Source organism: Crocodylus siamensis, chromosome 10 (genome assembly GCF_052110815.1).
Source record: "Crocodylus siamensis isolate JL-2025a chromosome 10, ASM5211081v1, whole genome shotgun sequence".
Lineage (NCBI taxonomy): Eukaryota > Metazoa > Chordata > Crocodylia > Crocodylidae > Crocodylus > Crocodylus siamensis.
The window spans coordinates 42,294,087-42,321,914 of NC_143404.1; the positions used below are offsets into that span (position 1 = coordinate 42,294,087).

The 27,828-nt window shown below is 48.8% G+C and overlaps 1 protein-coding gene across 12 annotated transcripts in view; it reads left to right on the forward strand.

The window, feature by feature from the left end:
- PHF20 (PHD finger protein 20) overlaps positions 1-27,828 on the forward strand; it is a 210,843-nt gene that overhangs the window by 128,872 nt on the left and 54,143 nt on the right. For 11 of the 12 annotated variants that reach the window (XM_090064537.1, XM_090064533.1, XM_090064535.1 and 8 more), the window contains 2 exons: positions 75-250; positions 14,369-14,468. In XM_090064537.1, the coding sequence (XP_089920663.1) occupies positions 75-250; positions 14,369-14,468 (276 nt within the window). Of the gene's footprint in view, positions 1-74; positions 251-14,368; positions 14,469-21,645; positions 21,911-27,828 lie in introns of those variants that run through there. The other variant, XM_090064538.1, reaches the window with a different exon arrangement.

Consider the following 27,828-nt stretch of genomic DNA (forward strand, 5'->3'; position numbering starts at 1 on the left):
TAGAATAGCCACCTCATTTGGCTTCTTGCAGTCACTGTGATGGTTTTTTATCCAATTTATCTTCTGTGAAACAGACGAAGAGACCTTGAGTGAATCGTCTACAGATAGCTTGGTTTGGAGTGAAGATGACTGCAGTCGGGATATTGATATGACCACTAATCCAGATGAGGATTTTGATGAAGAAGACAGTGACTTTGAAATTGTTCGATGCATTTGTGAATTGGAAGAAGAAAATGACTTTATGATTCAGGTAAATGACTGTAGAGTGTGGATGTTCAAGTAAATACAGAAAAGGGTGATGATTGAAGCCCCAAAACATAAGGACCTGTGTTGGGAGTATGTGAGAGTGGATTCCTTTGTGGAATATCTCAAATTCCTTAGGCCAACAAAACATGAGCAAAATGTTTTATTCTGATAGAAGGTGGAAAATCTAGCTTTTGCTAGCTAATTTCTAAAATTCCATATAGTTTTAATTGGAAATAATGATGGCACCATCAGGATTGTCACTATTAAGGTATCTTTCTTGAAAGCTTGAATGCAATCTTCAGTTATAAAATGAAGAGTTTAAAAGAGTGTTGGGAAGGAACTGTACCTACTGTTTAAAAAACAAATTAATTACACTCTTAACAAAGCTGTAACAAAAATGGTATGTTTAACTTGTCATGGGCGTTGTGGTTTTTAAAGAGGTTTCTTTATTAGGTTTGGAGAATAAATGATTTAAAATAAAAATATTAAGTGTTTGATTTGGGCTCTCAACTTGTCTTCCCTATTAATTTTCAAGAAGTCTGCTAATTTAAGTGTAAAACCCTCCACCGCAGTACAGTGTCAAAATGTGTACTTCCCATACTTGACATAGTCATGAATGAGAAAGTACAAGGGCAGGGTCTACCGTTGATACAATTCATATAGTAGATATCATTAAGTGTCAAATGCTTTAAAAACTTTTAAGATCAGAGACGGGAGAAAACCATGAACAGTTTGTTTGTTTATTGTTTTCAAAGTTCTTTTTACTTGCTGAGATACATGCATGTTAACAGGAGAGCACTACTCAAGGTGCTATAGCTACAGACTATTCCAGCCAGTTCCTTGACAGCTTCAGACAGCAGAGAAACAACCCATAGGACCAAGTTCTTGATTTAAGTTTCTATATCTCCAGCTCAGTTCACCATCGCTCCTTTGGCAAGTAGCATAGTATTTCCCCAAATTTCAGCTAGTCCTGAAAATAAAATTTGTATCAGTTTTATGGGGTTTTGGATGTCTTACAAATTGTGCTTATAGCACCATCTGTTCGCAACCTGTCCAACAGGTATCAAAGCAATCTGCATTAACCATTTTGGTGTAGAGTTCTCCCAGGTACAGTAATGATTTGACACGTGAGGGCACTAGAGGAGCCATAATTCAGGAAACATTTGGAGGAAGCCAGCTGCCCTCCAAAGGACTTACTCTGGCTTTCTTCATTGAAAGGTTTCCAGATGCCCCACTGGAAGTAGGTAGCTTGATGGCAGGAATGCACGTTGACAATAGGGATGTAAATATTGTTTTAAAAATTGTCCGTTTAACATCCTCTAATTATATTGGTAAAACAGTTAACCAATAGCACACTCCTAGTTTGACCTCCAGCAGGAATGGCTTTGGCCCCAACCCACTATATCTTCACTATGCTCAAGGAAGCACTGCAACAGCTGGAGCCAGTGGACTCCGAGTCTGAGGGGCTGAGAGGCAGCAGGGCTGCAGCTCCAGCCTTGGGAGCCACTGTTGCAGCCCTGTTTCTCTTCCCAGGATCCCTGATGCACCTCTCTGGTGTGTTGTTGGGCTGCACCCAAGACACAAGGGCCGGCGGCAACCTCTCAGCTTCGACATCACCTGCTCCAGCTGCTGCAGCGCCTCCTTGGGCTGAGCCAGCCACACGTTTAGCCCTGGCTCGGGGCTGGGCCAAGCTGTGCACACCACCAGTGACATCAGTGGAAAGGGGAAAGATGTAGTGTGCCCAGCAGAGGCCACCCTGCTGGAAAGCAGACCTGACTGTCTCCTCCTCCCCTTTCCTCTGAGGCAAGCTGAGGAAAGCCTGGCCCAGCAGTGGGAAGGAGCCTTCAAGGTCCAGGCTTTGGCAGGAGGTGCTGGGAGCCCTTTGCTCGGTCTGGGCCCCACTGATGTGTTGGGGCCTGGGAGTCTCACTAGTGGAAGGCCCTGCCTGACCGTTGGGGACAGAGCTGGCAGCTCCTTCCCCATGGGAGCAGGAGGTCTGCAGCCCCAAGCCTGTAGGGGTGAGAGGAAGCCTTGGCTCCACAGAGGGGCAGCGCCCCCTAGTGGCTTGGTTGCACACCCCCTCCCCAGTGCTGCGTTTAGAAAGCTGACTGTCTTCTGAGGGAGATCCTTCATTTAAAAAAATAGCAGGTTTTGAATCTCCTTGCTTAAATTCTAAAGACATGAGGAATGAGGGGGTTTTTATTTAACCATAATACAAGGTCTGAGATTATTTGCTTACTTTGGCATACCAGAATAGGAAGAGTTTGATTACTTTTGTTCCTGATTCAGGAGGGCAAGTAACATTTTTGTCTTGATTCTAAAAGCTTCCCTTTTTTGGGTTGCTTCAGTCTTTGTGAGCAAGTGATCCTTCAGCCAAATTCTTTCATACTCTCACCATATACAAGCTTGGGAGGGAAAGCAGCTACAGCTGGAGAAGGACTAGATTGATTCAGCACTGGAAACTTTGGCCAGATTCTTTGATGGGAAAATTTCTGTAGTCTGCTGTTCTAGTGGCTTCCGTATGGGTTTAGGTTGTACTAAATGTCTCCAGGTGGGAAGAACCACATTGGCATGCATACCTCTCAGATGGGAGCTACCATATCCCCTACCAGTGATGTTGAACATCTTTACCCAGAGAACTTCTACATCCTGCATTCCAATCTGGAATTATTCTACTTTGCATCTTGGGTTTTCTAACCTTAACCTGTTCCGTGGAAATGAGGAAATCCTGTTAGTTGAGAAATCTGCATTTTTCCTCAGACTTGGAAAAGGCATCACCACGAGCAGCAAGATAACAAGCTGTCTTCGTAGTTAGTTTTCAAGTTGGGCTTTTTTTACTGCACTAACATCTCTCAGCCTTTTCAGTCAGGGTATACCTGTGTGCCATTCCAGCATACCACCTTCCTGTGTAAAGCCTCTCTGGTCAACTTAATCTGGTAAGAATCTTTTAAGAAGAGGTGAATGCATTCCCTCTGCTCAAGGCAGGATCATCCCTATATAAACCTTTTTACACGAGTGATCATCATACAAGGTTTTAGAAACTTCGGGAATAGCCCTTGTGTATAAAGAAGTGAGCAGTAGGGCATAATGCCTAATAATCAGTCCACTATTTTATATGGACAAAAATCTGCACTCTTATCCCAAGTTTATACCAGAAATCATTTAATTCTATAATAAATTTCCATACCTTGTTTCTGTTTGAGAAGTTTTATTTATATAAAATAAGATAAATTAGTTGCTCAAGACTTTGGGAATCGGTGTAAGAATATAATATCTTCATATACCTGTTTAAGTAGAATAGGAGATGACATACTTAGCTGTATGATGCAACCCCATAATTGTATAGGTGGCTTTGAGTGGCATATTTCTGTTTCCATTTAGAAATCTACAAGGCTGCTAGGATTTCTATACAGATTCATATAAGTTAGGGTTGGAAGGGAACCTCAATAGATCATCATGTCCAACCCCCTGTATAGACAGGGAAGTGCTGGGTTCAGATGACCTCAGCCAGCTGCCCATCCAACCTCCTCTTGAAGACCTCTAGGGTAGGGGAGAGTACCACCTCCCTTGGGAGCCCTTTCCATACCTTGCCCACTCTAACTGTGAAGAAGTTCCTCCTAATGTTTGCAGAACAATATTTTGTGTTCTTTCTATCTAGATCTCTTGGTTACATGGAGAATAGTTCTCCAATATGTTTATTTAGATCTTAGCCAATATACTTGAAGATCATACCACATGTTAAACTCATACTTTGGGGAATAATTTTATGTATTTCTTGAAGAAAAGGTAAATAATGGTACCTTCAGTTCTTGGGAGAGCAGATCCTGGTGACTCCAGAATTTCATTTAGTAGAATGTTTGTTAGTTAAGAACTGGCATGGGATTTAGTGGTTGTCTTGTCTGGGGGTTCCTATTAGAAAAATACATGTGATCTTTTCCCCTGTCATCATCTGGACTTGTATATTGAGATGGCTTTCTGTTTTGACTAGATCAACTTTCAAAAGCTTTTAATGAAGGATACATTCTTTGATGCCTTATATGTTTATGCTTTTCATTCACCTACAGGGGTGGGTGGGAGTATATACTTTCCTCTGCCACTGCGTCTCAGGAACAGGAGGGCTTGAAGCTTTCAAGAGGCACAGGATTGTTTCATAGTTGGTAGGGTCAGAAGGGACCTGAGCAGATCATCAAGACCGACCCCCTGGCATAGCAGGAAAGAGTACTGGGGTCAAACGACCCCAGCAAGGTGTTTGTCTAGCCTCCTCTTAAAGACCCCCAGGGTAGGAGCCAGCACCACTTCACTTGGAAGTTGGTTCCAGATCCTAGCCGCCCTTACAGTGAAATAGCGCTTCCTGATGTCTAGTCTGAATCTACCCTCTGCTAGCTTGTGACCGTTATTTCTAGTCACTCCTGGTAGTGCTTGGGGGAACAGGGACTCCCCCAGTGCCTGCTGGTCCCCTCCGACTAGTTTGTAACAGGCCACTAGATCCCCCCTCAGCCTTCTCTTGTGGAGGCTGAACAGGTTCAGGTCCCGTAGCCTCTCGTCATAAGGCCTGCTCTGCTGCCCCCTGATCATATGAATGGCTCTCCTCTGGACCTTCTCCATGTTGTCCACATCCCTCATGAAGTGCAGCACCCAGAACTGGACACAGTACTCCAGCTGCGGCCTGACCAGTGTCACATAGAGGGGGAGGATCACCTCCTTGGACCTGCTTAAGCTGCATCTATGGATGCATGACAAGGTATGGTTGGCCTTGACTGCATCCCCACACTGCCGGCCCATGTTCATTTTTGCATCAATAATGACTCCCAAGATCCTTTTCTGCCTCTGCGCTGATGAGAAAGGAGTTCCCCAGCCTGTAGGTATGGTGCTGGTTCTTCCTCCCCAGGTGCATCACCTTGCACTTGTCAGTGTTGAATCCCATCCTGTTCTCATCTGCCCACCCTTGTAACCTGTCTAGGTCCTATTTCAGCCTATTCCTCCCTTCTAGCATACCCACACCCCCCCACATCTTAGTGTCATTAGCAAATTTGAACAGGGTGCTTTTTACTCCCTCATCCAAGTCACTGATGAAGATGTTGAATAGTGTGGGCCCAAGGACTGAGCCCTGGGAGACCCCACTGCCCACATCCCTCAAGGTCGAAAATGACCCATCCACCACCACTCCCTGGGTGCGGCCCTCCAGCCAGTTAGTGACCCATTTGACTCTGTAGGTGTCGACACCACAGTCCCCTAGTTTTTTAATGAGAATGGGGTGAGAGACATTGTCAAAGGCCTTCCTAAAGTCCAGAAAGACTACGTCCACTGCTACCCCTTCGTCTAAGGATTTAATGACCTGGTCATAGAAGGCCACCAGGTTGGTCTGGCAGGACCTATGTCTAATGCACCCGTGTTGGTTGCCCCTAAGCATAACCTCCCCTGCTGGCCCTTTGTGGATATGTACCGGGATAATTCTCTCAAAAAGCTTCCCCAGGATCAAGGTAAGACTAACTGGCCTATAGTTTCCTGAGTTCTCCTTCCTCCCTTTTTTGAAAATGGGAACTATGTTGGCCCTTTTCCAGTCCTCTGGCACCACATCAGAGCACCATGAGCGCTCGTAAAGCTGTGCCAGGGGTCCCACAATGTCCTGTTCTAATTCCCTCAGCACTCTAGGGTGGAGATCATCAGGACCAGCTGATTTAAATAAGTCCAGTCCCTCCAGAAGTTCCCTAACTAGATCCCCACTGACCCTAGGCCTGGGTGTGCCTCCCCTGGGGCCTGAGGGGGTCCTGGGCTGATCCGGTCCCTGCTCAGGAAAATGGAGGCAAAGAAATTGTTAAATAAGTTAGCTTTGTCATCTGGTGTGACGACCAGGTTTCCTAGCCTTTGTCATCTGGTGTGACGACCAGGTTTCCAGGGGCCCCACATTACCTGGTACCTTCTTTTTGCCCCCTATGTTTTTAAAAAAGGACTACTTGTTGTCCTTGATTCGGGAAGCTGGTCTCAGTTCCATCTCCTCCTTGGCCTTCCTGACCGCCGCCCTGCAGCCCTGAGCAACCGCGGTATAATCCTCCCTGGTGATGGCCCCTCCCTTCCATTGGGTGTACGCCTCCCTTTTAGCTGGGAGATGTTCCCGGATGCTTTTGGTGAGCCATGGGGGCTTTTGCGCCCTCTTGCCCCCTTTGATCCGTGTTGGGATTACCTCCCTTTGGGCTTGGAGGATCGTCTCCTTAAAGAGCAACCACTCTTCTTGGACACCCGACTTCCCTCCCCTCCCCTCCGGGACCTTAGTGCCTCCCCAGCTATTCTTACCTCATTTAAGTCTGCCATCCTAAAGTCCAGGGCTGCTGCCTTGCTGCAGGCCTTTGCCACCTTGTGCTGGATGGTGAATTCCAGCAGGCGATGATCGCTGTTTCCCAGATGGTTGAGCACCTGCAGCCCCCTCACCAAGTCGTTGCCCATGGCCAGCACCAGGTCCAACAAGGCATCTCCTCTCGTGGGGCTGTGCACCTCCTGGGTTAGATGGAGGTCCTGTATGTTGGCTAGGAACCTATGTGAGCGGTCAGACCTGGCTGACTGCTGTTCCCAGCAGATGTCTGGAAAGTTCAGGTCACCCGTGATGACCACGTCTTTTGACCTAACTACCTCCATGAACTGACTTAAGAATTCCTGGTCTAGCTCTTCCCCTTGGTTGGGAGGTCTGTAGTAGACCCCTACCATTAAGTCTCTTTCCCCTTGACTACCTTGTATTCTAACCCAGAGCACTTCACTGTGCCCCTCCTCTGACACTGTGCTACTTGATGAGGATATATATTCCTCCTTCATGTAAAGTGCCACGCTCCCACCTTTCTCCCTGTCCTGTCCCTCCTGTACAGCCTATAGCCCTTGATATTCACCGCCCAGTCGTGCGTTGGGTCCCACCATGTTTCTGTGAGCCCCACTATGTCTGGGTTAGTGTCAGCTAGCAGGAGGGTAAGTTCCTCCTGCTTGTTCCCCATACTACGAGCATTTGTGTAGAGGCATTTGAGGCCTCCTAAAGATGTGTGCACTGGCCCCCTAATCTCAGTAGTGCCCTGGCCCCTGTTGCTTACCTGGATATTTGTTCTGCTTGTCGTCAGTCTAGGCTGGGCTGTACTTGTGGGTGCTGCTTGGTTTAGTAGTCCAAGGCTTCCTCTGCCCCTTCCCCCAATGAGCCTACTTTAAAGCCTACCAGAGGAGATCCACCAACCTAGAAGAGAACACACACTTACCTTTGGGGGAAAGGAGAAGCCCAACAAAGCTATTCAGATGCAATGAAATCGCAAGAAGTATGGAAAGAGGCCAGTGTGGCTGCACAGGGCTTCTAGGATACTTCAAATGCAAAAGGAAAGCATGGAGGCTATGGAAAGATGGGCAGGTCACCAAGGAAGTATACCAGAAAATAAACTTTGACTGGCCCAAAATGAAGAAGGCAAAAGTAAAAAAAAAAAAAAAGAAAGAAAGAAAGAAAAAAAAGAGCGCTTGCACCTGGCATGAGAAGTTAAAGACAACCAGAAGAGGTTCTATAAATCTATTGGCCAGAGAAGAAAGGCCAAGGAAGAAGTGGGTCCACTGATAAACAGCCAAGGTGGGTTCTTAACAGATTGTGCAAAGAATGTGGAACTGCTCAACTGATAATTTGCCTCTGTCCTCAAAAAAATTAAGCTGCAGCCAGTTATATCCCAACTAGTAATAAGGATTATGTGGATGAGGAGGACACCTTGCAGACTGAGATCACAAGAGATGGTCAGAGTTTTGAATCGGTCTGAATGAATTCAAATCAGCAGGACCTGATGAACTTCACTCCAGGGTAGTGGAGGAACTGCCAGAGAAGAACTAAGAAGAGTCCTTGGCAATGATTTGTAGGAAGTTGTGGGAGACTGGCAAGGTATCAGAGGACGGAAAAAGGGCCAGTGCAGTTCCCCTACTTAAAAAAGGCAAAAAATGAAAAATAAAAAAAAGGACCCGGGGAACTACAGACCAGTTAGCCTCACCTGGAAAACCAAGAAGTTACTGGAGCACATCACAAAAAAGTCCACTTGCAAGCATCTGAAGAAGGAAAAGTTGATCACAAGCAGTCAACTTGGATTTGCTAAGAACAAATGCCAAGAAATCTTATCCTTCTCTTTCAGCAAGATAACTAATTGGACGGATGAAGGGAATGCAGTAGATACAGTGTAGCTGAACTTCATCAAGGCTTTTGACAAGGTCTTACATGACCATCTCATAAAGAAATTGGAGAAATGTGGGCTAGACATTACTACTACACACTACTACTACAAGGTGGATAGACAGCTAGTTTAATATGTGCAAGCAAGGGGTAATTAAGAGCGACTCCAAGCCAGAATAGAAGGAGGTTTTGAGTACAGCACCACCGGGGTCTGTCTTGGGTCCAGTGCTGTTCAAAGTGTTTACTAAGGATTTGAATATATTTGCAGGTGACTTGAAACTGGGAAGGATTGTGAACACGCTCCTCAGCAGCCCTGCATTTTATAGCCTACAGCTCAAGTTTAAATGGGTGACTGACACCTACTGCCCCTTGCCCCATCATGCTTTGTGCAATCTATCCTGCCTTCTGTGCCCCTTTCCTCCCCCTCCCCTCCCCCCATCCCTTTCTCGTAGCAGAGGCAGGGGTTCCCTGTTACCACCTCATAATGATTCTTGCTGTCACCTCTGCCTGTAACAATTTTTGGAAGCTCAAATTCTGAATAATCTTCTGTATCTACCCTCCAGGTGCTCATTTTTGGATTTGCCCATTCTTTCTGAAGGAATTACTGGCATCTGTATTTTTTAATGTTATCAGTCTTTGTCCTGTTTTTATTAGAATTTAATGCTGCCCTCACTTATTGCTATGAAAGAAACTGGCTATAATTTCCTGACACCTCTGAGGCACCTGTTTGATCACATGTAGCTGGGGATGCTCTTGTGCCAATTAACCTTGGTCCCTAAGGGAACCAAAAATGTTAGAGCATGTGTATCAGAGGTACAAGAGCCTCAAGTGGGACTCCTGTCAGATGCTTTCTTTAACTTTGAAGCATTATGTAGGTAAGTAGCTTTCTTTTCTTTCCTCTGTACATCTGAATGGGTATAGCATAAATTTCAATGCCAAATTTGAAACTCATTAGGCAAAAGTCTAACATTAATTACAGGCAGCATCCACATTTATGGTTATTAAAAAAGTTAAACTCCATGCAGTTTGTAATGTTGGTCAGTTAAAATAAGGGCCTGGTACGGTCCACATTGAAGCCAATTTTAAAACATTTCCATTAACTTCAACTGGAGCAGGAATGGGCATAGTAACAAAAAATGTAATATGATAAGGTTGCAATTGCACCTAAAACTTGTTGAAAAGTACAGGATTTATTAAAAACTACCATTTGTGTCTACAAACGAGAATTACAGAAAAGGATGCAAGTTATTTTTGCTTTGTATAGTACATTTTTATAGTCAGAATTGCTAAATGATTGGAACAAGAAAAGAAAAATATTTAAAGTCTATTTTAAATTGTCACTGAACCATTCCATATTCCTCTTAACTCTGGAGGGATGTGGTATTTTGCCAGAGAAGTTATCTAGATAGCTTAGTTTTTACTTTAATTATTCTTTATGGCATGAGCCCTTTTACTGAAGCCTATGTTCTCAAGATCAAGTAAGGTAAAAATTATCCCCAAACACACCCAATCCCTGCTGTCTCTTCATGAGGGTTTTTGGGTGGTGGGTGTTTTGGTTTTGTAGAATTTTTATTCTGAAAACTATGTAGCAGTTGTACATAAGTACCAGCTTGAGAAGATTCACTGTACCCATACTTTGATTGCCTCTGTTTATATGTTCTTTTTCTTGCCTGCCTTCAACTGTTGTCCATTTTCCTGTTTTCAAAGCCTCCAGATTCCCTTTTCTTGGTTTGATTTCCATTAATAATCTCAGCACTGACTCAGACCACTTTCTTAACCCAGGATGAAGTAAAAGAAATAGTTTACAATATATGTAGAATAATAGGCTTGTAGCAAGGCAAATGGTAGTGGAAAACAATGATGCCCATTTTAAAACTCAAGATTTATAAGGCCTTAGGAAACATACCCAGTGTTGTTTCTTTAAATAGCATTATTTGTGTTTAGTTTGTAATTGTACTATTGATTACATGAATTCCCACTTATTTAAATTGCATTAAATGGAATTCAGTAGTAGAATGTGCCACAGTGGCAAATTATAATAGTATCCTAAATGCCTTTTCATTTCTCTCGTTTGTTTCCTCTATATACATAAATATTTTAAATGTTAGGAAGCTGGCATCAGTTTTGTAAAATTAAAATCTAAAACTAAAGCAGGTTTTTCCTTTCCCTCAGTATAGGAGTCCTGAGTTTGTATCAGGTTTTTCAGCCTTCTTTGCCTGTAGTTGTCTTCTGTCTCCTGATTCAGTTTGTGAAATCAAATGGAATGGACAAGTGTTTCTTATCATTTTTTGTAAACCTGCTGCAAAGCTTTACATTTAGAAAATTTTAAATGTCCTGATCTTTTTCTCCGTCACTTTTCCTATCTTCTTTCCGCACCAGTCTATCCCAGTTCTGCTTTTCATTTTTTGCTTATACATAGTTAAAAGTATGCTAATAAAAATTGCTTCTGTCTGAAAATGTTTGACTCACAACAATTGTTCTTATAGCTTTTTAAATTCCTAAAACAGAAAAATCAGAAATGTCTCTACTTTTGTTTTCTCTCTGTATAGCATCCAAAACTGTTTTAACCTCTTTCTTGATGAGGTAAACTAGCATTTTCCTACACTGTTATTGCTCTACTGTTGAATCAACATGAGAGATTTTAGGAAGCTGTTTAGTTTAGGCAAGGCCTGGAGCTGTATCTTCCGTTCTTGAACATATCCTTTTGTTTTGTTACTTTTCCTTCACTTGCTCTTACTTTTAATTCATCTCTTTGCTTAAGTCTTCCTCTGAGGACTTTCCACTTAGCCAGTGTCTCGGTGAGATCTTTTAGATCTCCTTGTCCCCATAGCAGAAAGAGGTAGTTAGCCATGTTAGTCTGAAGTCAGGTAGAGGACTAATAGAGGTACCATATTTTCACACATATAGTCCCAGGCTATCCACGTTTTTACAAACTTGATGGATGGGTGCGGGCTATGCAGAGTCTTTAGAACAGCATGGTCCATCCCAGCCCCTCCCTGGCTGCAGGCTGATGTCACGGCAGCGGCGAGCCCTGGCAGGACTGGCTTGAGCACGGGTGGCAGCGGAGAGCGGGGCTGCCTCCCCTGCCCTGCACCACTTTTAGCTGGCTCTGGCTCCAGCTCCAGCTCTGGCTGCAGGCGGGTGGTGAGAGTCTTTAGAACAGCCTTTAATGAGGCTTCAGCATGGCTGGTGGCAGGGAGCGGGGCTTGCAGCTTCAGCTCTGGCTCCGGCCATGCCCAGCAGACCCCGTGCTTGCGCCATGTCTTGAGGGGAGGCTGCAGGCGGATGGTGAGAGTCTTTAGAATAGCCTTTAATGAGGCTTGAGCGCAGCTAGCGGCTGGTGGCGAGGAGCAGGGCTTGCAGCTTGCAGCTCCTCATCCCTCCCCTCCCCTGCAGCAATTAGCACCACTTTAGCTGGCTCCAGCTCCAGCTCCAGCTCCAGCTCTGGCGGCCGTGTCCAGCAGAGCCTGCACTGTCAGGTGTGGGGAATGCATGGGTGCGGTCTATACACAGACTATTTTATGAAAATACAATTTTTCCATGGGTTATACATTGGTGTGGGTTATATCAGTGTGCAGGCTATATGCGGAAAAATACGGTACTCCTGATAGACTAACTGAATCAAAGAGCCACAGCTTGCTTCATCAGATGCATCCTGCTGTCTCTCTCTTCCCTCTGTAGAGTCTTCTCTTCTCCTGGCTGTTTTGTATTTTACTTCTTTCATTAACACCTTGGTGGTGAAAGTAGAGTCATTTTTGGGACACAGTCTGTTGAGTGCTCTTTTCCTTAGCTGCTCTGTCATTGCTCTTTTTCCATCCTTCCTTCCCAATTTTTAGGGTAGGGTATCTCTTCTCCTTTTTCCTCCTGATTTTGAGGGAGAAAGTCTCTCAATTCCAGCCTTCCTATTGGCATGGTGTCAGGGATATTGTCATCTGCATAGGGGGAAAGGTAGCTAAGACCCTTCCTACTTCCTGCCATTGATATCCTCCATCACTTCAGCTTTCTTCCCATGGTTTTCACTTGCTCCATCCCAACATCACTGGACCTAATCATGAAGCCAAGATATCTAGAAGCTGATGGTACTTTCCAACCTCCTCTGGAGCAATGTACTCATAAGTTGCAAGGAAAGAGAATACCTTTTTCTCTTTGCTCATACCAACAGGACTTGTACATTGGTATTTTGGCACATGGAGAGTTAGGAAAAATGGGAAAGAGTTCTCCACTTCTTTTCTCTCACTGTAACAACAGCCTAATGTAAGAAGAAGAAACTCAGAAGTCTGTATCCTGCAAGTAATGCTGATTCATGTATTTTGTCTCAGTCATCTATTCAATGAGTACGTTAAAACTCACCTTGTACCCTTGTTTTGAGGCTATATGAATTTTACTTGTAGCAACTGTTAGGGACTATTGATTGGAAGTTACAATTTATCTAGTTTTCAAGGTAAAAAAATTAACTGAAGCAGAGCAAGTAGTTGCATCGTTGTTAACACTAAAAGTTGTGCTATATTATACTGATGTAATCGAAGTGGTGAGGTAAACTAGCATTTTCCTACACTGTTATTGCTCTACTGTTGAATCAACATGAAAGATTTTAGGAAACTGTTTAATTTAGGTAGGGCCTGGAGCTGTATCTTCCGTTCTTGAACATAACCTTTTGTTTGTTACTTTTCTTTCACTTGCTCTTACTTTTAATTCATCTCTTGAATTGATTGGTATTAAATTGATTGTTTTAAATGTTCCTTCTTTTAAGTATCAGTCCAAATCCAGTAATCAAATGGGAACCCTGTATACAAGCAGCGAGTCTGCTCCGATGTGCTATATAATTGCAGCATGTTGGAGCAGGTTTGAGTAATCAAGTCTGCTAGACTGTAGTAATTACTGCGCTCCAGCATACTCCAGTGTCTCATGCATCAGTGTCCCCACTCTTAAAAATGGCCCAGAGGCACATTAACTAAAGCTTGTTTGACAAGCTCTAGTTAAAGTGCCCCTGCTACCATTTTTAAGCATGGGGATGCATGCATGCACACAAGACACTCAGGGCTCTTTAAAGCAGCCCTCAGAGCCAGTCTGATAAAAGTCCCCCCTGCTTCCACTTCTGGAGTACATTTATAAATTCCCTTAAAGTCTAAATTTAAAATATCTTCTCTCAGTCTCCATGTCTGTTAAATCCTTAACTCATAGTTTCTACCAAGCTGTCATCTTACATGCAGATCCCAAGCCCACAGGCCCCACATTTGTTTGATCTTAGCCAAAACACTGAGAAAATTTCCCTTAACTGACAAGCTTTGGGGCATAAAGCACCCTTTGCTCATGCCCAAAAGCTTGTCTAAAATTCTTCCAATTATACAGTTGGTCTAATAAAATCCTTGCTAGTTGTACATTTCCTACACCCTCATGACTACAAACTCTCCAACTCTACCCTTTACTGAAATCATTAGTTATAGTGGCAGACTTTTTAATATGTCAAGCAGTCCTGTCTGTGTGTTTCTACAGAAAATTGACACTTTTTTACAAGATTGTATTAAGTTTGAATTGAGGGAGTTTTCTTGTTTTCAAAATGTTTGAAATATTTTAGCAAGGATTCTTGAAGGTGTAATGCTGCTGACTTTGCTGTATGTGTGCATCTGCTAAGGGATTTCAGTCACCAGTTGTGTCAGTCTAGCACATTTCAGGTTCTCTAAATTCATTCCAAAATTACATTAAATTCATGTGTTGGGGTGTGGTTTGAAATTTCATTGAACTCTCCATCTTTTGTCATATTTGCTATTTAGAATTAAGTCTCACCATTTAGAATTAAGGGACACCATTTTACCATTTTCTAGGCCTATTATTTCTCTAAATCCATGCAATACTTTTTTAAAATAAATGAATGCCTGTTTTACTAAATGAGGTGATGGTACTGAGTTTTACTGTAGGTTTCATTTCTGTTGATGTGCAATTCTTGACTTCAAACAGTGTGAAGAGTGTCTGTGCTGGCAGCATGGAGTCTGTATGGGTTTACTGGAAGATAATGTACCTGAGAAATATACCTGCTATATTTGCCAAGATCCTCCAGGTACAAACATTTCTAAGGTTATAAGAGCCTTCTTATATTCGTAGTAATTTTATTAGCTATTTTATGTCCATTACAAAGAATAAACATAAAGATCTTTTTTGTTTTCACTAATGCCTGCTCTTTATAGATGATTCTTTATAGATAATTATTATAAGGGGAGGATAATTTTGTTTTCATTCATCATGTTTATTCAGCATTGTTTGGATGTTTTTTATCAAACTGAAGCTGAACAGAAGATCAAACTAAATTTGTGAGAACCATACCTGTATCATATATTTTGCCAGTATCACATTTAAATTTAAAATGCTATCCGACTGGGAAAAATAGATTGAATTTTCTAATTATATAGTCTTATTTTTTGCACTCTTAAAAGCGTAAGCAAATTTGCTTGAGACCAATAATACTTTCAGACAAGACTACTTGAGGTAAAAGTATGGTTTGAACTAATTTGATTGAGAAAAAATTGAAATATTTTTCCATTTAAGATGGGAAAGATGATAATTATAATAACATTTATATGTCAGTTTGATGAGGTCTGTGTCTGACAGTTTACTGTTTTAAATAAACTTCTCTTGTGTGATGTGACTATGACTGTCTAATCAGTAGCAGATCTGGAGACTCCATGAAGTTTGATGCCATTTCTGTGTCCTAAAATTAGCCAGCAGGAGACTCATTGGTGCTCACTAACAATCACTATCTGTCATCTCTCCTCACCATATCACCTCTAAAATGCATTTGGGAATTTTGTTTCAGGACATAAATGCAGGAAAAAAAAGACATCAAAATACATTATTTTGTACACAGTAGCCACATCTACACATTCTGTTTATTCACAGTAAGCATTAGCTGAATGCAGTGTTGTATTGGTATATTTACAGTCTTAAAAAATTCTAAATACCTGTATATTTTGCCATTTTATTTTGATTTTTTTTTTTTTAAACATGGAAATCCAAGCTCCCCCTGCCCCCTTCACTCACCAGGACACAGGTCTAGCTGCAGTTGTCCCTCCCACTGTGGTGCTGAGCAGCCCTGATGTACCGTTGCCCCTTACTCCCAACATGCAGTCCCCCATGCCCCCCACCCCTGCTGATTCCCCTCATTCCCAACCTGCAACCCCTGTCCCCATCCCCTCTGGTGCTCCACATGTCCAAGCCATAGCCCTCCCAACCCTGCTGGTGCCCCTCACTCCTGATCTGCTGCCCCCAGGCCCCAGCTCCCAAGTGTGTGGGGCAGGGAGCAAGCCAAACTAGGCGATGCCATAGGCAATGTGTCAGGAAGAATAGGGGGCATTTGGCCCCCCTGACTTGTGTTGACTTGTGTGCCCACAGTGGGCATGGGGCTGCAGCCAGGCCAGACTGGCGCAGGCAGGAGATACCTTCATGACCCAGTGGGCAGGACCTGGCACAGGAGCATGGAGTGGGGCAGTAGGACTCATTGCTGCTGCTGCCACCAGAACTCCTGCAGCAGCTGTCCTGCCAGCAGCGTGAGGAGTAGTGGATCAGGGAAGGGGGGCTGCACTGCCCTTGTTGCTCTCACCTTCTCCCATCACCAGTTGCTTGCACACCAGGCCACAGCGCTATCCTGCCTCCATGGCATGGCCACAGCCACTGCCCTCAGGCTGCAGTTTAGTCCCAGAGGGGAGGTGGGGTGAGGGGCAATGCGGGTAGCCTGAGGGGAGTAGTGGCAGTGGCAAGGCCGTGGTGGTGAGGTACAGCTGCCGCCTGGTGTGTGAGTGACTGGCAGTGGGAGGAGGTGAGGGCAATACAGTTCCCCCCCATCCCCATCCATTACTCCTTGCACTGCTGGTGGTGCAGCTGGCACAGGGGTCATGGTGGCAACAAGTCTTGCTGCCCTGGTCTGCCCTCCTACACTGGGTCCTGCCCACGGGGCTGCAGAGAAGGCCTGGGGGCATAATAGGCTGCACGGGGCACACCTCCCTGTCCCGCAGGGCCCACAGAAGGGGCGGCAATGCCACAGGAGGGTCAGAGAGATGCCCCAGATGCGGCAGGATAAGTGGCAGCCTAGGCCACTCAATTAGCCGGCATATTTTGTTATCCCGCATCCCCCATTGCTGGGGGATGTGGGATAACAGAGCTTTTAGTGTAATCAATTCTAATCTTGCAGATTTTATTTATTTTTCCTGAAGAAAGAGTGGGTTTTCTATTGAATGGTAACTTTAAAACCATTTTATACATAACCTATATCCTTTGGCATCCTTTTGTCTATGGGAGACAGTGGATATTGCAGCCTATGACGTAGATGATTTGCAGTGTCTCGTGACTGAATAGTGCAGTCTGGGAATTGCATACCTACATCCTAAATTTGCCATTTTTGAACAACAGAAGATAAAAGTATTTTTATACATATTGATTAAGTAATTAGTTTTCCATTTATTCAAGTTTCATAATGTTTGCATATTTATTACATTGGAAGACAGTCAATAATGAATCTATTTGCCAGATGCCTTTTTTTAACTGTGGTTCTCTTCACATCTGCAAGACCTTCCATTCTTATAATTAGACACTTCAGAAGTATTTCTGAAAATGTTAGAACATTCTGTTTCTTACGTTGTTTAATCTTTGTATAAATTGCCATGGCAGCGTATGCAAGAAATTGTGAATTTACTGGCTTCTGGACCCTACCAACCTTGTTTCTCCTCTGAAGAGATTCCTTATTGAGAGACTGCTCTGTATATCTTGGTTCAGGGGTGGGCAAAATACGGCCTGCAGGCCAGATGTGGCCCGCCAGCTGATTGGAACCAACCTGCAGGTGGGCATCCACCAGTTAATTGTATTCAGCCTCACTGAATTCTGCATGGGGTGGAGTCCTGCCTGAGGCAGCGTGTGCTGCATTTTCAGCCTCTCCCACTGGAGGGTGCCAGCCGTAGCCAGCAGGCACAGCTTCCAGGTAGGACTGCTACTGCAGTGCTGTAGCCACCCAAGGAACTGCTAGGCTGCCCTGGCATCCAGTGATGATTCCTGTCCCTGCTGCAGTGCTTTGGGTAGCAGGTAGGGAGGGGAAGCTGCAGCAGCTCACTTCGGTTACACTCATGCATGGCTGGGCAAGGAAATGTGTGGATGAAGTGGGGGTTGTGAAGGAACTCAGTTGCTGAAAGCCCTGCTGGGCAGGCATGATACAGGCAGGTGGGGCAGGAGCCATCTTGATGCCACCCTACGGACACCATACCCTACCCCCACTATACCCCCACACACATCTAACAATCCCCCACACCTCCTCCCACATATCTTACACATACACCCACACCCCTACACACTTTCCACACCCCCTCACACCCCACCTGCACCATACCCAATCACACATACCCCCCACATACACCTCCCACCCCTTCGCACAGTATACAAGCAACCCCCACCCCCAACCAAAAGGAGTACTTCTTGGGCTAGAGGAGAGACTTCCCATAGCACAGGCAGGGTGTTAGAGGGTGGGACTTCTCGGCCCAAGTTGGCAACTGGGGACAGGGCACCTGTCAAGGGGTGAGGCTACCGTTGTGGCCCTCAACACCTCACCAAAACACGTTAGTGGTCCTCCAGCCAAAATAATTGCCCAGCCCTGCCCTTAATCGCACGCAGTGATCAGGGTTTGTTACAAACATAGTGTCTTCTAAGTTCCCTGGCTCATTGAGGTTACGTGCTAGATAGTAGTGAGCTCAGTTGAAAGTAATACCATCTACCCTGTCCTTGGAAATTCATATTGACATGATATAAAAGCTGCTTTGCCTTTGTTCTGTAATACATGTCCTTGTGGTTGAGGCATTTCTTTTGCTAAAACATTTCTAATTTGGACATATGTACTGCCCCATTTCAGCTCCAGCTCCTCCAAGTGTACTGGAGCTAGTGTTATTGCACTGATCCACAGCTAGGGGCCAGATAAGCAGGAACCCCAGCATCTGAGGTTACATCCGAGTGAAAATGGTGGGGCCTTCTTATTATTTCATTTCCTTCACAAGCACAACCCTCACTTCCCAACCCTGTGCCTTCTATTCTGTGCTTCTGGAAACTGCAGGGTTGGTCACTTTCACATACGTTACCTTTCTAGTAGGCCTGTGCGAAGCGGCTAGTATTTGCTTTGAATTTGGATTCGGCCAATTCAGGGGACAGTGATTCGATTCAGCCAAATCTGATTCAGATATTTTGCTGCTGCTGTGTGGGGTGCTCTACACAAGCCCTCTGACCCCCCGCACTGTCCCAGCTACCACAAAGCTGCCCCATCTGTCACGGCTTCAGCCCTTTAAGAAAAAAAACCCGAGAAAATCCCCGGACTCACCATTCCTGCTGGCGCAGAGCGATCCCTGCTGCCCTGTGCCATGTGAGGGGTCTGCACAAGCCCCCCGAAGCCCTGAGACTGCTGCAGGAGTGCTGAGTCCCAGGGCTTTTCTCAGGTTTTTTTCCTTAAAGGGCCAGAGTTGGGGCAGGCAGGATGGGCTGGGGGAGCAAGGGGAGGTTGAGGGGGCTCATATAGAGCCCCCCACATGGTGTGGGGCAATGGGGATTGCAGCACTTGGTGAGTGGGGGCTTTTTTTAAACCACTTGAGAGCTGGGGTGGGCAGGGCAGCCATGGGGGGGCTGGGGGAGTGGGCAGGGGCTGGGGGAGCAGGCAGGGGCGAGGGCCTGATGGGGGTCCCCCCATGGTCCCCTCTCCATTCCCCCAGCCTCTCCTCCCCCACTCTCTTACTTACCAGCTCAGAGTCTGGCTCCAGCTCCCTGCTGCAGCGGGCGGGGGCTGTCCAAATCATCAAAGCTCTCTGAATCATTTCCAAAGATTCAGAGAGCTGTGAATCGATTCAGACCTTTTAAGTGGTACCCTGATTCGATTCAGATTCAGATATTTGGCCACCAAATCAGGTCGAATCTCCTCCGAATCAAATCACTACCCGAAACTTCGCACAGCCGTACTTCCTAGCAGTAGAAGAAAATAGGTATCTTTCTTACTGTCTCCTGGAGCAGCACTACAAACTACTAGTTCCACTCTCCAGCTCATGGCAGGCTCTTCACATATTTGGCCGCACTTTCCATCCTTTTCCAGCATTTCTGCCAGCTGGAATGCTGGAGCATGGCAGCTCGAGGCTCCATGACCCCGACACCTGAAAGATACTACCTCAAGCTGTATTCCATGCTCTGCAAGTCTGGGAGCAACATGCCTAAGGAGAAAGAAATAAGGGACTCTTTGGAAGAAAGACAGCCTTCTCCAGGTTCACCTCAAGACCTTCTATTGTTGCTTTTGGGCCTAGGAGACAAGTGGCAACTGGCGAGAATTGATAGTCCTGAGGATGTGGGACAACATGTAGTAACAGAAGAACTTCAGGTTGAGCTGCATGACCTTTGTTGAGACCTGTACTGAGCTGGTTCCATCATTCAGAGGGAAGCCACCCACATGTAATGGTCTCTGATCATGGAGAGCCAGGTGGATTTGCTATTTGGAAGCTCCAGTAGTTTCCAGTCTGGGCCAGTTATTTCAGCAGGGGCAAGCTCATGGATGAATCAGTCATCCAAAGTTGTATACTACATCATCAAAAAGATGCTAGCACCATGTTTCCTCTTTCTCTCCAACCAAAGGAAGTTGCACAGGGTTTTAGAACTACCTCTGGGCCACCAGTAGGACATAACATTACTATTCTTTGCTCTGTGCATCACGTTTTGGAATACTTCAACCATAAGGGGGTACCTGTTTTTCCTGCTGTAGGATGTTATGGACCATGGGTGGTTGGGGCAAGGTTCAAGAAGTGTATAAGATGAAAGAGTTGGGGCCTGCATACAGGATGGTAGAGGAGAAAGTCTGGGCATAAGATGGACTGACCCTTGAAGGAATGTGTGGGAGCAGGTGGAATTGTCCAGGGCCTGGAGGTGTGTCTATGGAAGGGATGGTTTGGGAACTGCAGGGAGTATCCCTGGCCCTGGTGGATGGGTTGTCTTAGGTGTTCTTGGATGCTCTTGTCTCCTCTTTGTCAGTCTCCACACAGAGGTTTTTCATCAGCATCTCCATAGTCTGTCTCACCATGTCACACTGGTAGCGTTGGCATTCTGCACTGCCTGGAACAGGGGAAGGCAACATTTTTTGGCTGGAGTGCCAAAAAAACCACAATGTCTACCTTGAAAGGTGCTAGAGTGCCGGCATATCAGAAAAACAAAACGAGGGTGGAGGAATACATAGCAGGACACACTGCATATTAGTGTTATAAGTTCTCTCTCTATATATAATTAAACTATTGTTGTATGTGAAGTAAATACTGGGGCCAGGGCCCACTGGCAGCATGGGGCTGGGACCAGGGGCCAGGCTGTGGGCAGTGCAGGGTTGGGGCCAGGGCAGCACTAGGTTGGGGCCAGCGGTGGCGGTGGTGCTGGCTGGGGTCAGCCCTTCTGGCACCATATGGCCGTGGCCTGGGCCTGCAGAGGCAATGGGGCCGGGGTCAGTTCCAGGGTCTGCAGTGGGGCCAGGGCCCACAGTACCAGTGGTGCTGGCTGGTGCCTGCTGGCGACATGTGGCCGAGTCCATCGCGGCACCGATGGCCCTGGGGCTGGGGCTGGGGCTGGTGGTGGTGCCCGGCTAGGGCTGGGGCCAGGAGTCTTACCTGGCTGGGATTGACAATGCATTCAGGTTGTTCCGGGACGGGGGTCAGCAGCAAGTCTATGCTTGGGTCGGTGGCAGTGCAAGGCCATTCCTGGGCAGCCGTGTGCTGCTCGATCTGGGCACACCTCTCCCCACCCCTAGGGGCAGGAAGCAGCCTGCGTGCCAATAAAAACCATGCCGCGTGCCACAGGTTGCCAACTCCTGGCCTGGAAGAACAAAACACTTTTGGCCTTTGGAGATTCTCCTCCTTATATGTCCATCCAAGCCTTCCTGATGGTACTCCATGAGGACAAACAAGTCTTCTGTAGCCACAGTTCTCCTCTTTAATGCAGCCAGACCTGCAAGCATGTGTGCATGTTCTGTTCTGTCCATTTGGTTGTGTGTGATTTTTTTTTGTTACAGTTGCTACAGCGATACGTGACTGGTGGGGATGAGGAGGGGAGAGCACCTATGGTACCACAGGCAAGCAATAACTTTTGTAAATGGTTTATCCACCTACAGACCTTCTGCATTGCTTGACTTTGTCTGTATTTGCAACTACAAATGCTACTTTGGCTAAAACATCCTTTTTCCTTTATTTTTCCCTTCCCAGGTAACTTTGCACATTTCTCAAGGTCTTTATTTGGGGACGGTGAGGAACAATTGGGTGTGTTGCCACACCCAACATGGAAGGAATCAGAGGGGTGTGAACTGAACTTTTGTGGATGGAAGGGTTCAGTCAACTAGCAGTTGGAGAAAGAGAGAGGAGCAGCATTGCTCGAAAGCCCAGGCAGGTCTGATTCCTCCATGGTCTTGCAGTCCCTGGGTCCATATTGGGATAGCTGCTAATTGTGCAGGAGGAACATTAATCAGTAGGGCTGTGCAAAGCTTTGGTCCTTGATTCGAGTTGAACCGATTTGGTGGCCAAATCTCCAAAACTGAATCAAATCAGAGCACCCTTTAATCTCTCCAAATTGAATTGGAACCCTCTGAATCAATTCGGAGAGATTTGGAAAGATTTGGTGATTCGGACATAGACACAGCTTTAAATATTTTTTCTACATACCTCTAGGTAGCAGGCAGCTTGTAAGAGCTGCAGTGCTGGGGCGCATGGAATGTCCCACGGCTGGCTCTGCCTCAAGCGCTGCCTGAAGCAGCTGTTCCCAGGGCCCGGGGGTTCCTGCTACCAGGCCCTTGCACCAGGGGCGGGTCCCCCTCTGCACATGCCGTGTCTAGTGTGCAGGGAGGCCAAGCTGGGAGCCCCCTGAGCCCAATATCCTGTCCCAGCCAGGCAGTGTCCTCTTGCAGGCAGGGAGGCAGCAGCCTATCCCGCTGAGCTTTGCGGGCCAAGCTGGGCCCCATCTCAGGTGCTGCTGGGAGCCCCCACCTGCTGTGGCCCAAGCTTGCAGAGCCCCAGGGCAGCCCCTGCTTCCCACCCTGCTCTCCTCTGGCTGCCACCTTCCCAAGGCCTTGGCCAGGCCAGCCTGCCCATGGCATTTCCTCCTCCTCCCCCCACGCCCCCCAATACCTGGTTCTTCCCGTGCTGCCCAGCTCCTTTCCTAGGCACTGGGCTTGCTCAGCATCCTGGTGCTGCCTCCACCTGGGTGGGATGGGGTATCTATCTGCCCGGAGCCCTATCCGAGCCCTCCCTCCCCCTGGGCCCAGGCTCCCCCTGCTCTGGGGCAGTTGAGGAGGCCTGAGCACCTTGGCTCTGGCAGCTGCTGCTGTGGTGTCACTGCCTCCCTCCACTGGACACTGTCCTGGACCAGGCCCAAGCAGCAGCCAGTAGCAGTGGGAAGATGTGGGCAATAAGGGATACACCCTCTTTCTCTTTTTCCTTTTTTTCTCTCTTTTCTTTCTTTCTTTGTTTCAAGATGGCTGCTGACAGGTGAAGCCCTTCTGAGCTCCACCAAGCTCAGGTCCCTTCTGTGTATTCCCCCACCCCACTCCCTGCCCTGCCACTTCTTCTCCCCACCTCCTAAACCTTGCCTCTCCCCAGTCTGTGCTTGGGGACCCCCTCTCTGCCCCTTTTCCCCGCTTTCTGAGCTTTTTTCCCTGGGCTCTGGCACCATTGCTTGCCTCTGCCCCTCCCCCACCCCTGCCTGAGCTCTCCCTTTGATTCCTTCTGCCTCCCTCCTCCAGCACCCTTTACCCTGGTCTCTGCCACCTCCTCCTGCCTTGGGGTTTGTCTTCAGCCCTTGCAGGGCTGTTCTGCCCCCCTGGGGCTGATTTTTTGGGCTGTTTTAGCCCCTTCCCCAGCTTCAGTCTGAGGCTTCCCTCCCCCCGCCCCCCTTTGTAGCAGCTCCTGTGGGGGAGTTAACCCTTTCCGGCCCAGGAAGGCTGCCAGCAGCCAGGGCACTTGGCACAGGGATGTCTCTGCAGACCTCCCCCTCAGCCATGGCCTGCAGGTGCATGCCCCACTCCACATCAGGGTGGAGGCCTGCGCCGCCGCGCTGGCAGACCTGCTGGAACACCGGAGCATCCGTTACACCTTCCGGGTAAACTCAGTGCCCGTCATCTACCTGAGCTCTCCCAGCCTGGTATGGGAGGTGTCTGCAGCGGGGCTGGCGATCTCAGGCGTCCACTACTTGGTCATGCCCCTGGAGACATTTGCAGTGCGGGTGGTGGCCTCCAGCGTCCCCCCACACCTGCCAGACCAGGATCTCACCAAAGCACTCAAGCGCTATGGTGTCCTCACCAGCTGCTGGCGCAGGCTGACCATGGGGAGCAGGGACCCCAGGCTCAGGCACATCCTGTCCTTTCGGAGGCAGGCATTCATGCTCCTCAAGGGGGGCTCCCAGACCCTGCCTCTCTCCATGACCTTTGTGGTGGATGGCAGGCCCTATGTGGTCTACTTCTCCCAGGGTGGGACCGCATGCTGCTGCTGCGGCAGCAGCTCCCGTCTGGCTGCACCGGGGCAGTTGGGCGGGCCTCTGGCTGCTAAACCTGCACAGGGAGATGGTGCGTTCACCTCTGGTGTGGGAGCCTCATCAAAGGGTGGAGCTGGGACTCTTCCCAGCTCCCCTCTACCCCTGCTTTATCTGGCGGGATTGACGCCTCTGGCGTGAACATGCCACCCGGAGTGGGGGGGCGGGCTGGGATGTCCTCCCAGGCTCTTCCTGCCCCTGTCAGGGCTGACGTGCTGCCCAGTGGGGAAGCTGGCAAGTCCTCCCAGCCCCCTCCTGCCCCAGTCCCCTCTGGGGCAGCTGGTGCCCTGGATGCTGACACCCCACCAGGTGAGGCAACCGTGGCCTCCTCTCAGCCTCCCTCCACTCGCCTGATGGGACTGCTCCCCCAGTGCAGGGGCTTCATGTGGTGAAGGGGCTGGGACGTCCCCACAGCCCCACCCCCCCCGGTCCCAGTTCCACCCAGGTCAGCTAGCGTCTCGGGCACTGGGGCTCTATTGGGTGCCACCTATTCCTAAGTAAGCTAAGAACAAGATGTGAAAGGGAGCTTCCCAAGGAGCCCCAGCCCCTTTTGGGGCCCGCATCTGCCAGCGCTGGGGAGAATGTGGCCAAGGAAACTGACCCCACCCTGCCTGTCCCCCCAGCAACCCCACCACCTCAGGCCATGACTGAGGGTGTCCCAGTGGCATCTGGCAACCCCTCACTCCCATCTCAGCCCGTGGGATTTGTGAGTGGCGGGGCAGAGAGAGAGTGCCTGCCTCTCCAGCATCAAGCAGAGGAGACAGCAGAGAGGCCCGCCACCCTCACACCTGCTCCCCTCCCCAACAAGGCTGATGATGAGGAGATGGAGTGCCAGCCCTCCAAATGCAGCAAGTAGCCCCGGGAGTGGGATGACATTTGCTCCCTGAAGCGGATGGGGTTTGATCTCTTGGAGGTGGTCCTTGACCCAGATGCTATGGGGGGCCTGCTAGGGACCCTGGCCATAGAGGGCACTTTCACCGGCCTCACTGGTAGGTCCCCTCCCAGGGTGAGGTCCCGCCGGTTCTCAGGAACGTCCAGCTCCTGCTGGAGAATGCCCCCCCATGTGGCCCCACATCTGCGGAGGCCTCTTCAATCTCTTAGAGCAGACCAAGGGCCAGAGGAATGTGAGAGAATATCTGACGGTGCCCAGACCCTGTACAGTTTTCTCGCGCCACCAGTGACGTAGCAAGGCTCATGCACCAGGACCTGGGCATGTGTCAACATGCCTTTTGGCTTGAGAAGCTGGTAACCTGTGTGAGGGAGGTGTGGGGCTGGGGCGGGTTTACAGAATAGAATGGGGCAAAGATAGGTCCCTGTCTCTGTGGTTTTGCCCTACTTTATCACCTTTTCTCCAGCCTATACCCTGCCTATTCTTCCTCTCTATTCTCCTGTTCATGGCTGTTACCACAATTGCCTTGCTGAATACCAACGGCTGCAGGGACCCAGTGAAGCAGATGCCCATCTTGGAGGGTTTGCTGCAGAAGTGGCTGGTGATTACCTTCCTCCAGAAGATGCACAACGACGTGTATGATCAAGCGGACTGGCATGCTGCCTGAAGAGGCCACCTCTTTCTGAGCCACGGTACCAACCTCAGTGCTGGGGTGGCAACCCTTCTCTTGCTCCAGCTGCAGTATGACTTGACGGTGGCACGAGAGATCATCCCCGGCCAGCTGCTGAGCATCTACATTACCCTGGCACACCAGAGCCTGTTGCTCCTAAACATCTATGCGCCCACCGAGGGGAGGGAGAAGAAGGTAGTCTTCTTAGAGACCTTGGGTGACTTAGTGCGTGACGCCAGTAGCCTGCTCCTTATGGGCAGGGATTTCAACTGCATCATCGATGCGCTGCTAGACTGGATGGGGCCAGAACCGCACCTGCCCTTGGCCTAGAAGCTGCAGGCCACGCTGGAGGTGGTGGACCTTGTCAGTGCCTGGCAGGTCCTCCACGTTGACGTGTGCCAGTACACCTGGGCAAAGATGAGCACCCATGGGATCACCATGGCCTGCCTCAACCACTTCTACATTGCCCAGCACCATCTGGTGTTACTGTACAGCAGCCACATCATACCATCAGGCCTCTTGGACCACACCCTGGTCTGCTGAGAACTGAGCCTGCCTGGCAGGGCATGCACATGGGCCCCTTACTGGTCCCCAACATCACCCTGCTACAGGACGCCCACTTCCGATACTGCTTCGCCCACCTCTGGAGGAGCTGGGAGGCTGCACGAGCAGACTGCTCCTCATGGCTGTGGTGGGACATGGGGAAGATCCAGGTTCGGGTGTTCTGCCAGCAGTATTCCCAGTTGGTGGCAAGTGAGATCTGCTGCCGTACCCAGGAGCTGGAAGAGGATGTGGTGGAGCTTGAGGCAGCTCTGGTCCGTGCTGGCAACAACGCAGCACTCCTCAAGAGCCTCCAGTCCCACAAGAAACACCTGCAGGAGCTGGTGGAGGGCGCAGCCCGTGGTGCAAGGGTGCGTGCCCACTGCCAGGACCTGGCGGAGGCTAATGCCCCAACTGGCTTCCTCTTTGCCCTGGAGAGGTGGTGGGCTGCGGCGAAGACCTTGGACCATTTCAAGACCCCAGAGGGACGGCTGCTCACGAACCCAGGTGAGGTGCAGGGGCACCCTCTACCGGGACCTGTTTGTGACTGATCCTACCTATCCGGAGGCCGCTCAGCAGCTGCATAAGGACCTGCTGCACCTCTGCGCTTCCCAAGCTGAGGCCCTGGAGCGCAAACTCTCCCTGGCAGAGCTAGAGACTGCTTGACTCAGACAGGGCCCTGGGCCCGTGGAATTTTACAAAGCCTTCTGGCCCCTCCTTGGGCCCAGACTCCTCCATGTCTTCTGCGAGAGCCTTGCTGATGGGACCCTGCAGACCAGCTGCTGCCCGACCACCAGGCCCCCCGATCTGGTTGACGGTGTATGCAGACAGTGTGACAGTCTTCCTGGGTAGCCAGGAGGACGTGCGGGCCCTGGTGGACTGCCAGTGCACCTATGAGCTTACTTCATCGGCCTGCATCAACTGGGGCAACAGTGACACCTTCCTGTTTGGGATGTGGGCCGGCACATGCGCCCTGGACCTGACAGGAGGCCTTGCCTGGCGCTGGGAAGGCCTCAAAACCCTAGGAGTGTTCCTGGGGCCTCCAGCCTTTGTGGCCCACAACTGGAAGGACCTGGTGGAGGGAGTGGAGGCCTGCCTGCAGCACTGGCGCTGGCTCTTGCCCACCCTTTCCTACCGCGGCCCGGTCCTCATCACTAGCAACCTGGCAGCAGCGACCCTGTGGCACCGCTGTGCTGTTCTGGACCCCCTGCTGGAGCTGCTCAAGAGGATGCAGTGGCTCCTAGTGGACGTCTTTTGGGACAGATGCCACTGGCTCCCACAAGCTGCACTTTACCTGCCCACCACCAAGGGGGGCCAGAGCCTGATCAGCCTGGCCAGCAGGGTGGCAGCCTACGGCTTGCAAGCTCTCCAGTGGCTCCTGTATGCCAAGGGCCACCTCCCGTGGCGGCAGCTGGCGTGCTGGTTCTTGCACCAGGTGGTGTGCCTCACCTTTGACTGGGAGCTGTTTTTGCTGGACCTCACCTTCCTCAATGGAGCAGTCCTTCCCCATTCTACTGCAGCATGGTGTGGGCTTGGTGGGCTGCCTTCCACCTTTGTCCCCAGGCCAGGCACCTGCGGTTCCCACAGCTACTTCAGGAGCCCCTGGTCTACAACCTGGCCCAGCAGTATGTCGTGCCATGTCTGGCCTCCACCAGCCTCATGGCCACCCTCATCAAGGTGCACGCCACATGCCTGGGGCACCTCCTGGACCCTGCTCAGTCATGCTGGCTGTCAGCCGAGGCCCTGGCTGCCCAGCTGGCCCTGTGCTCT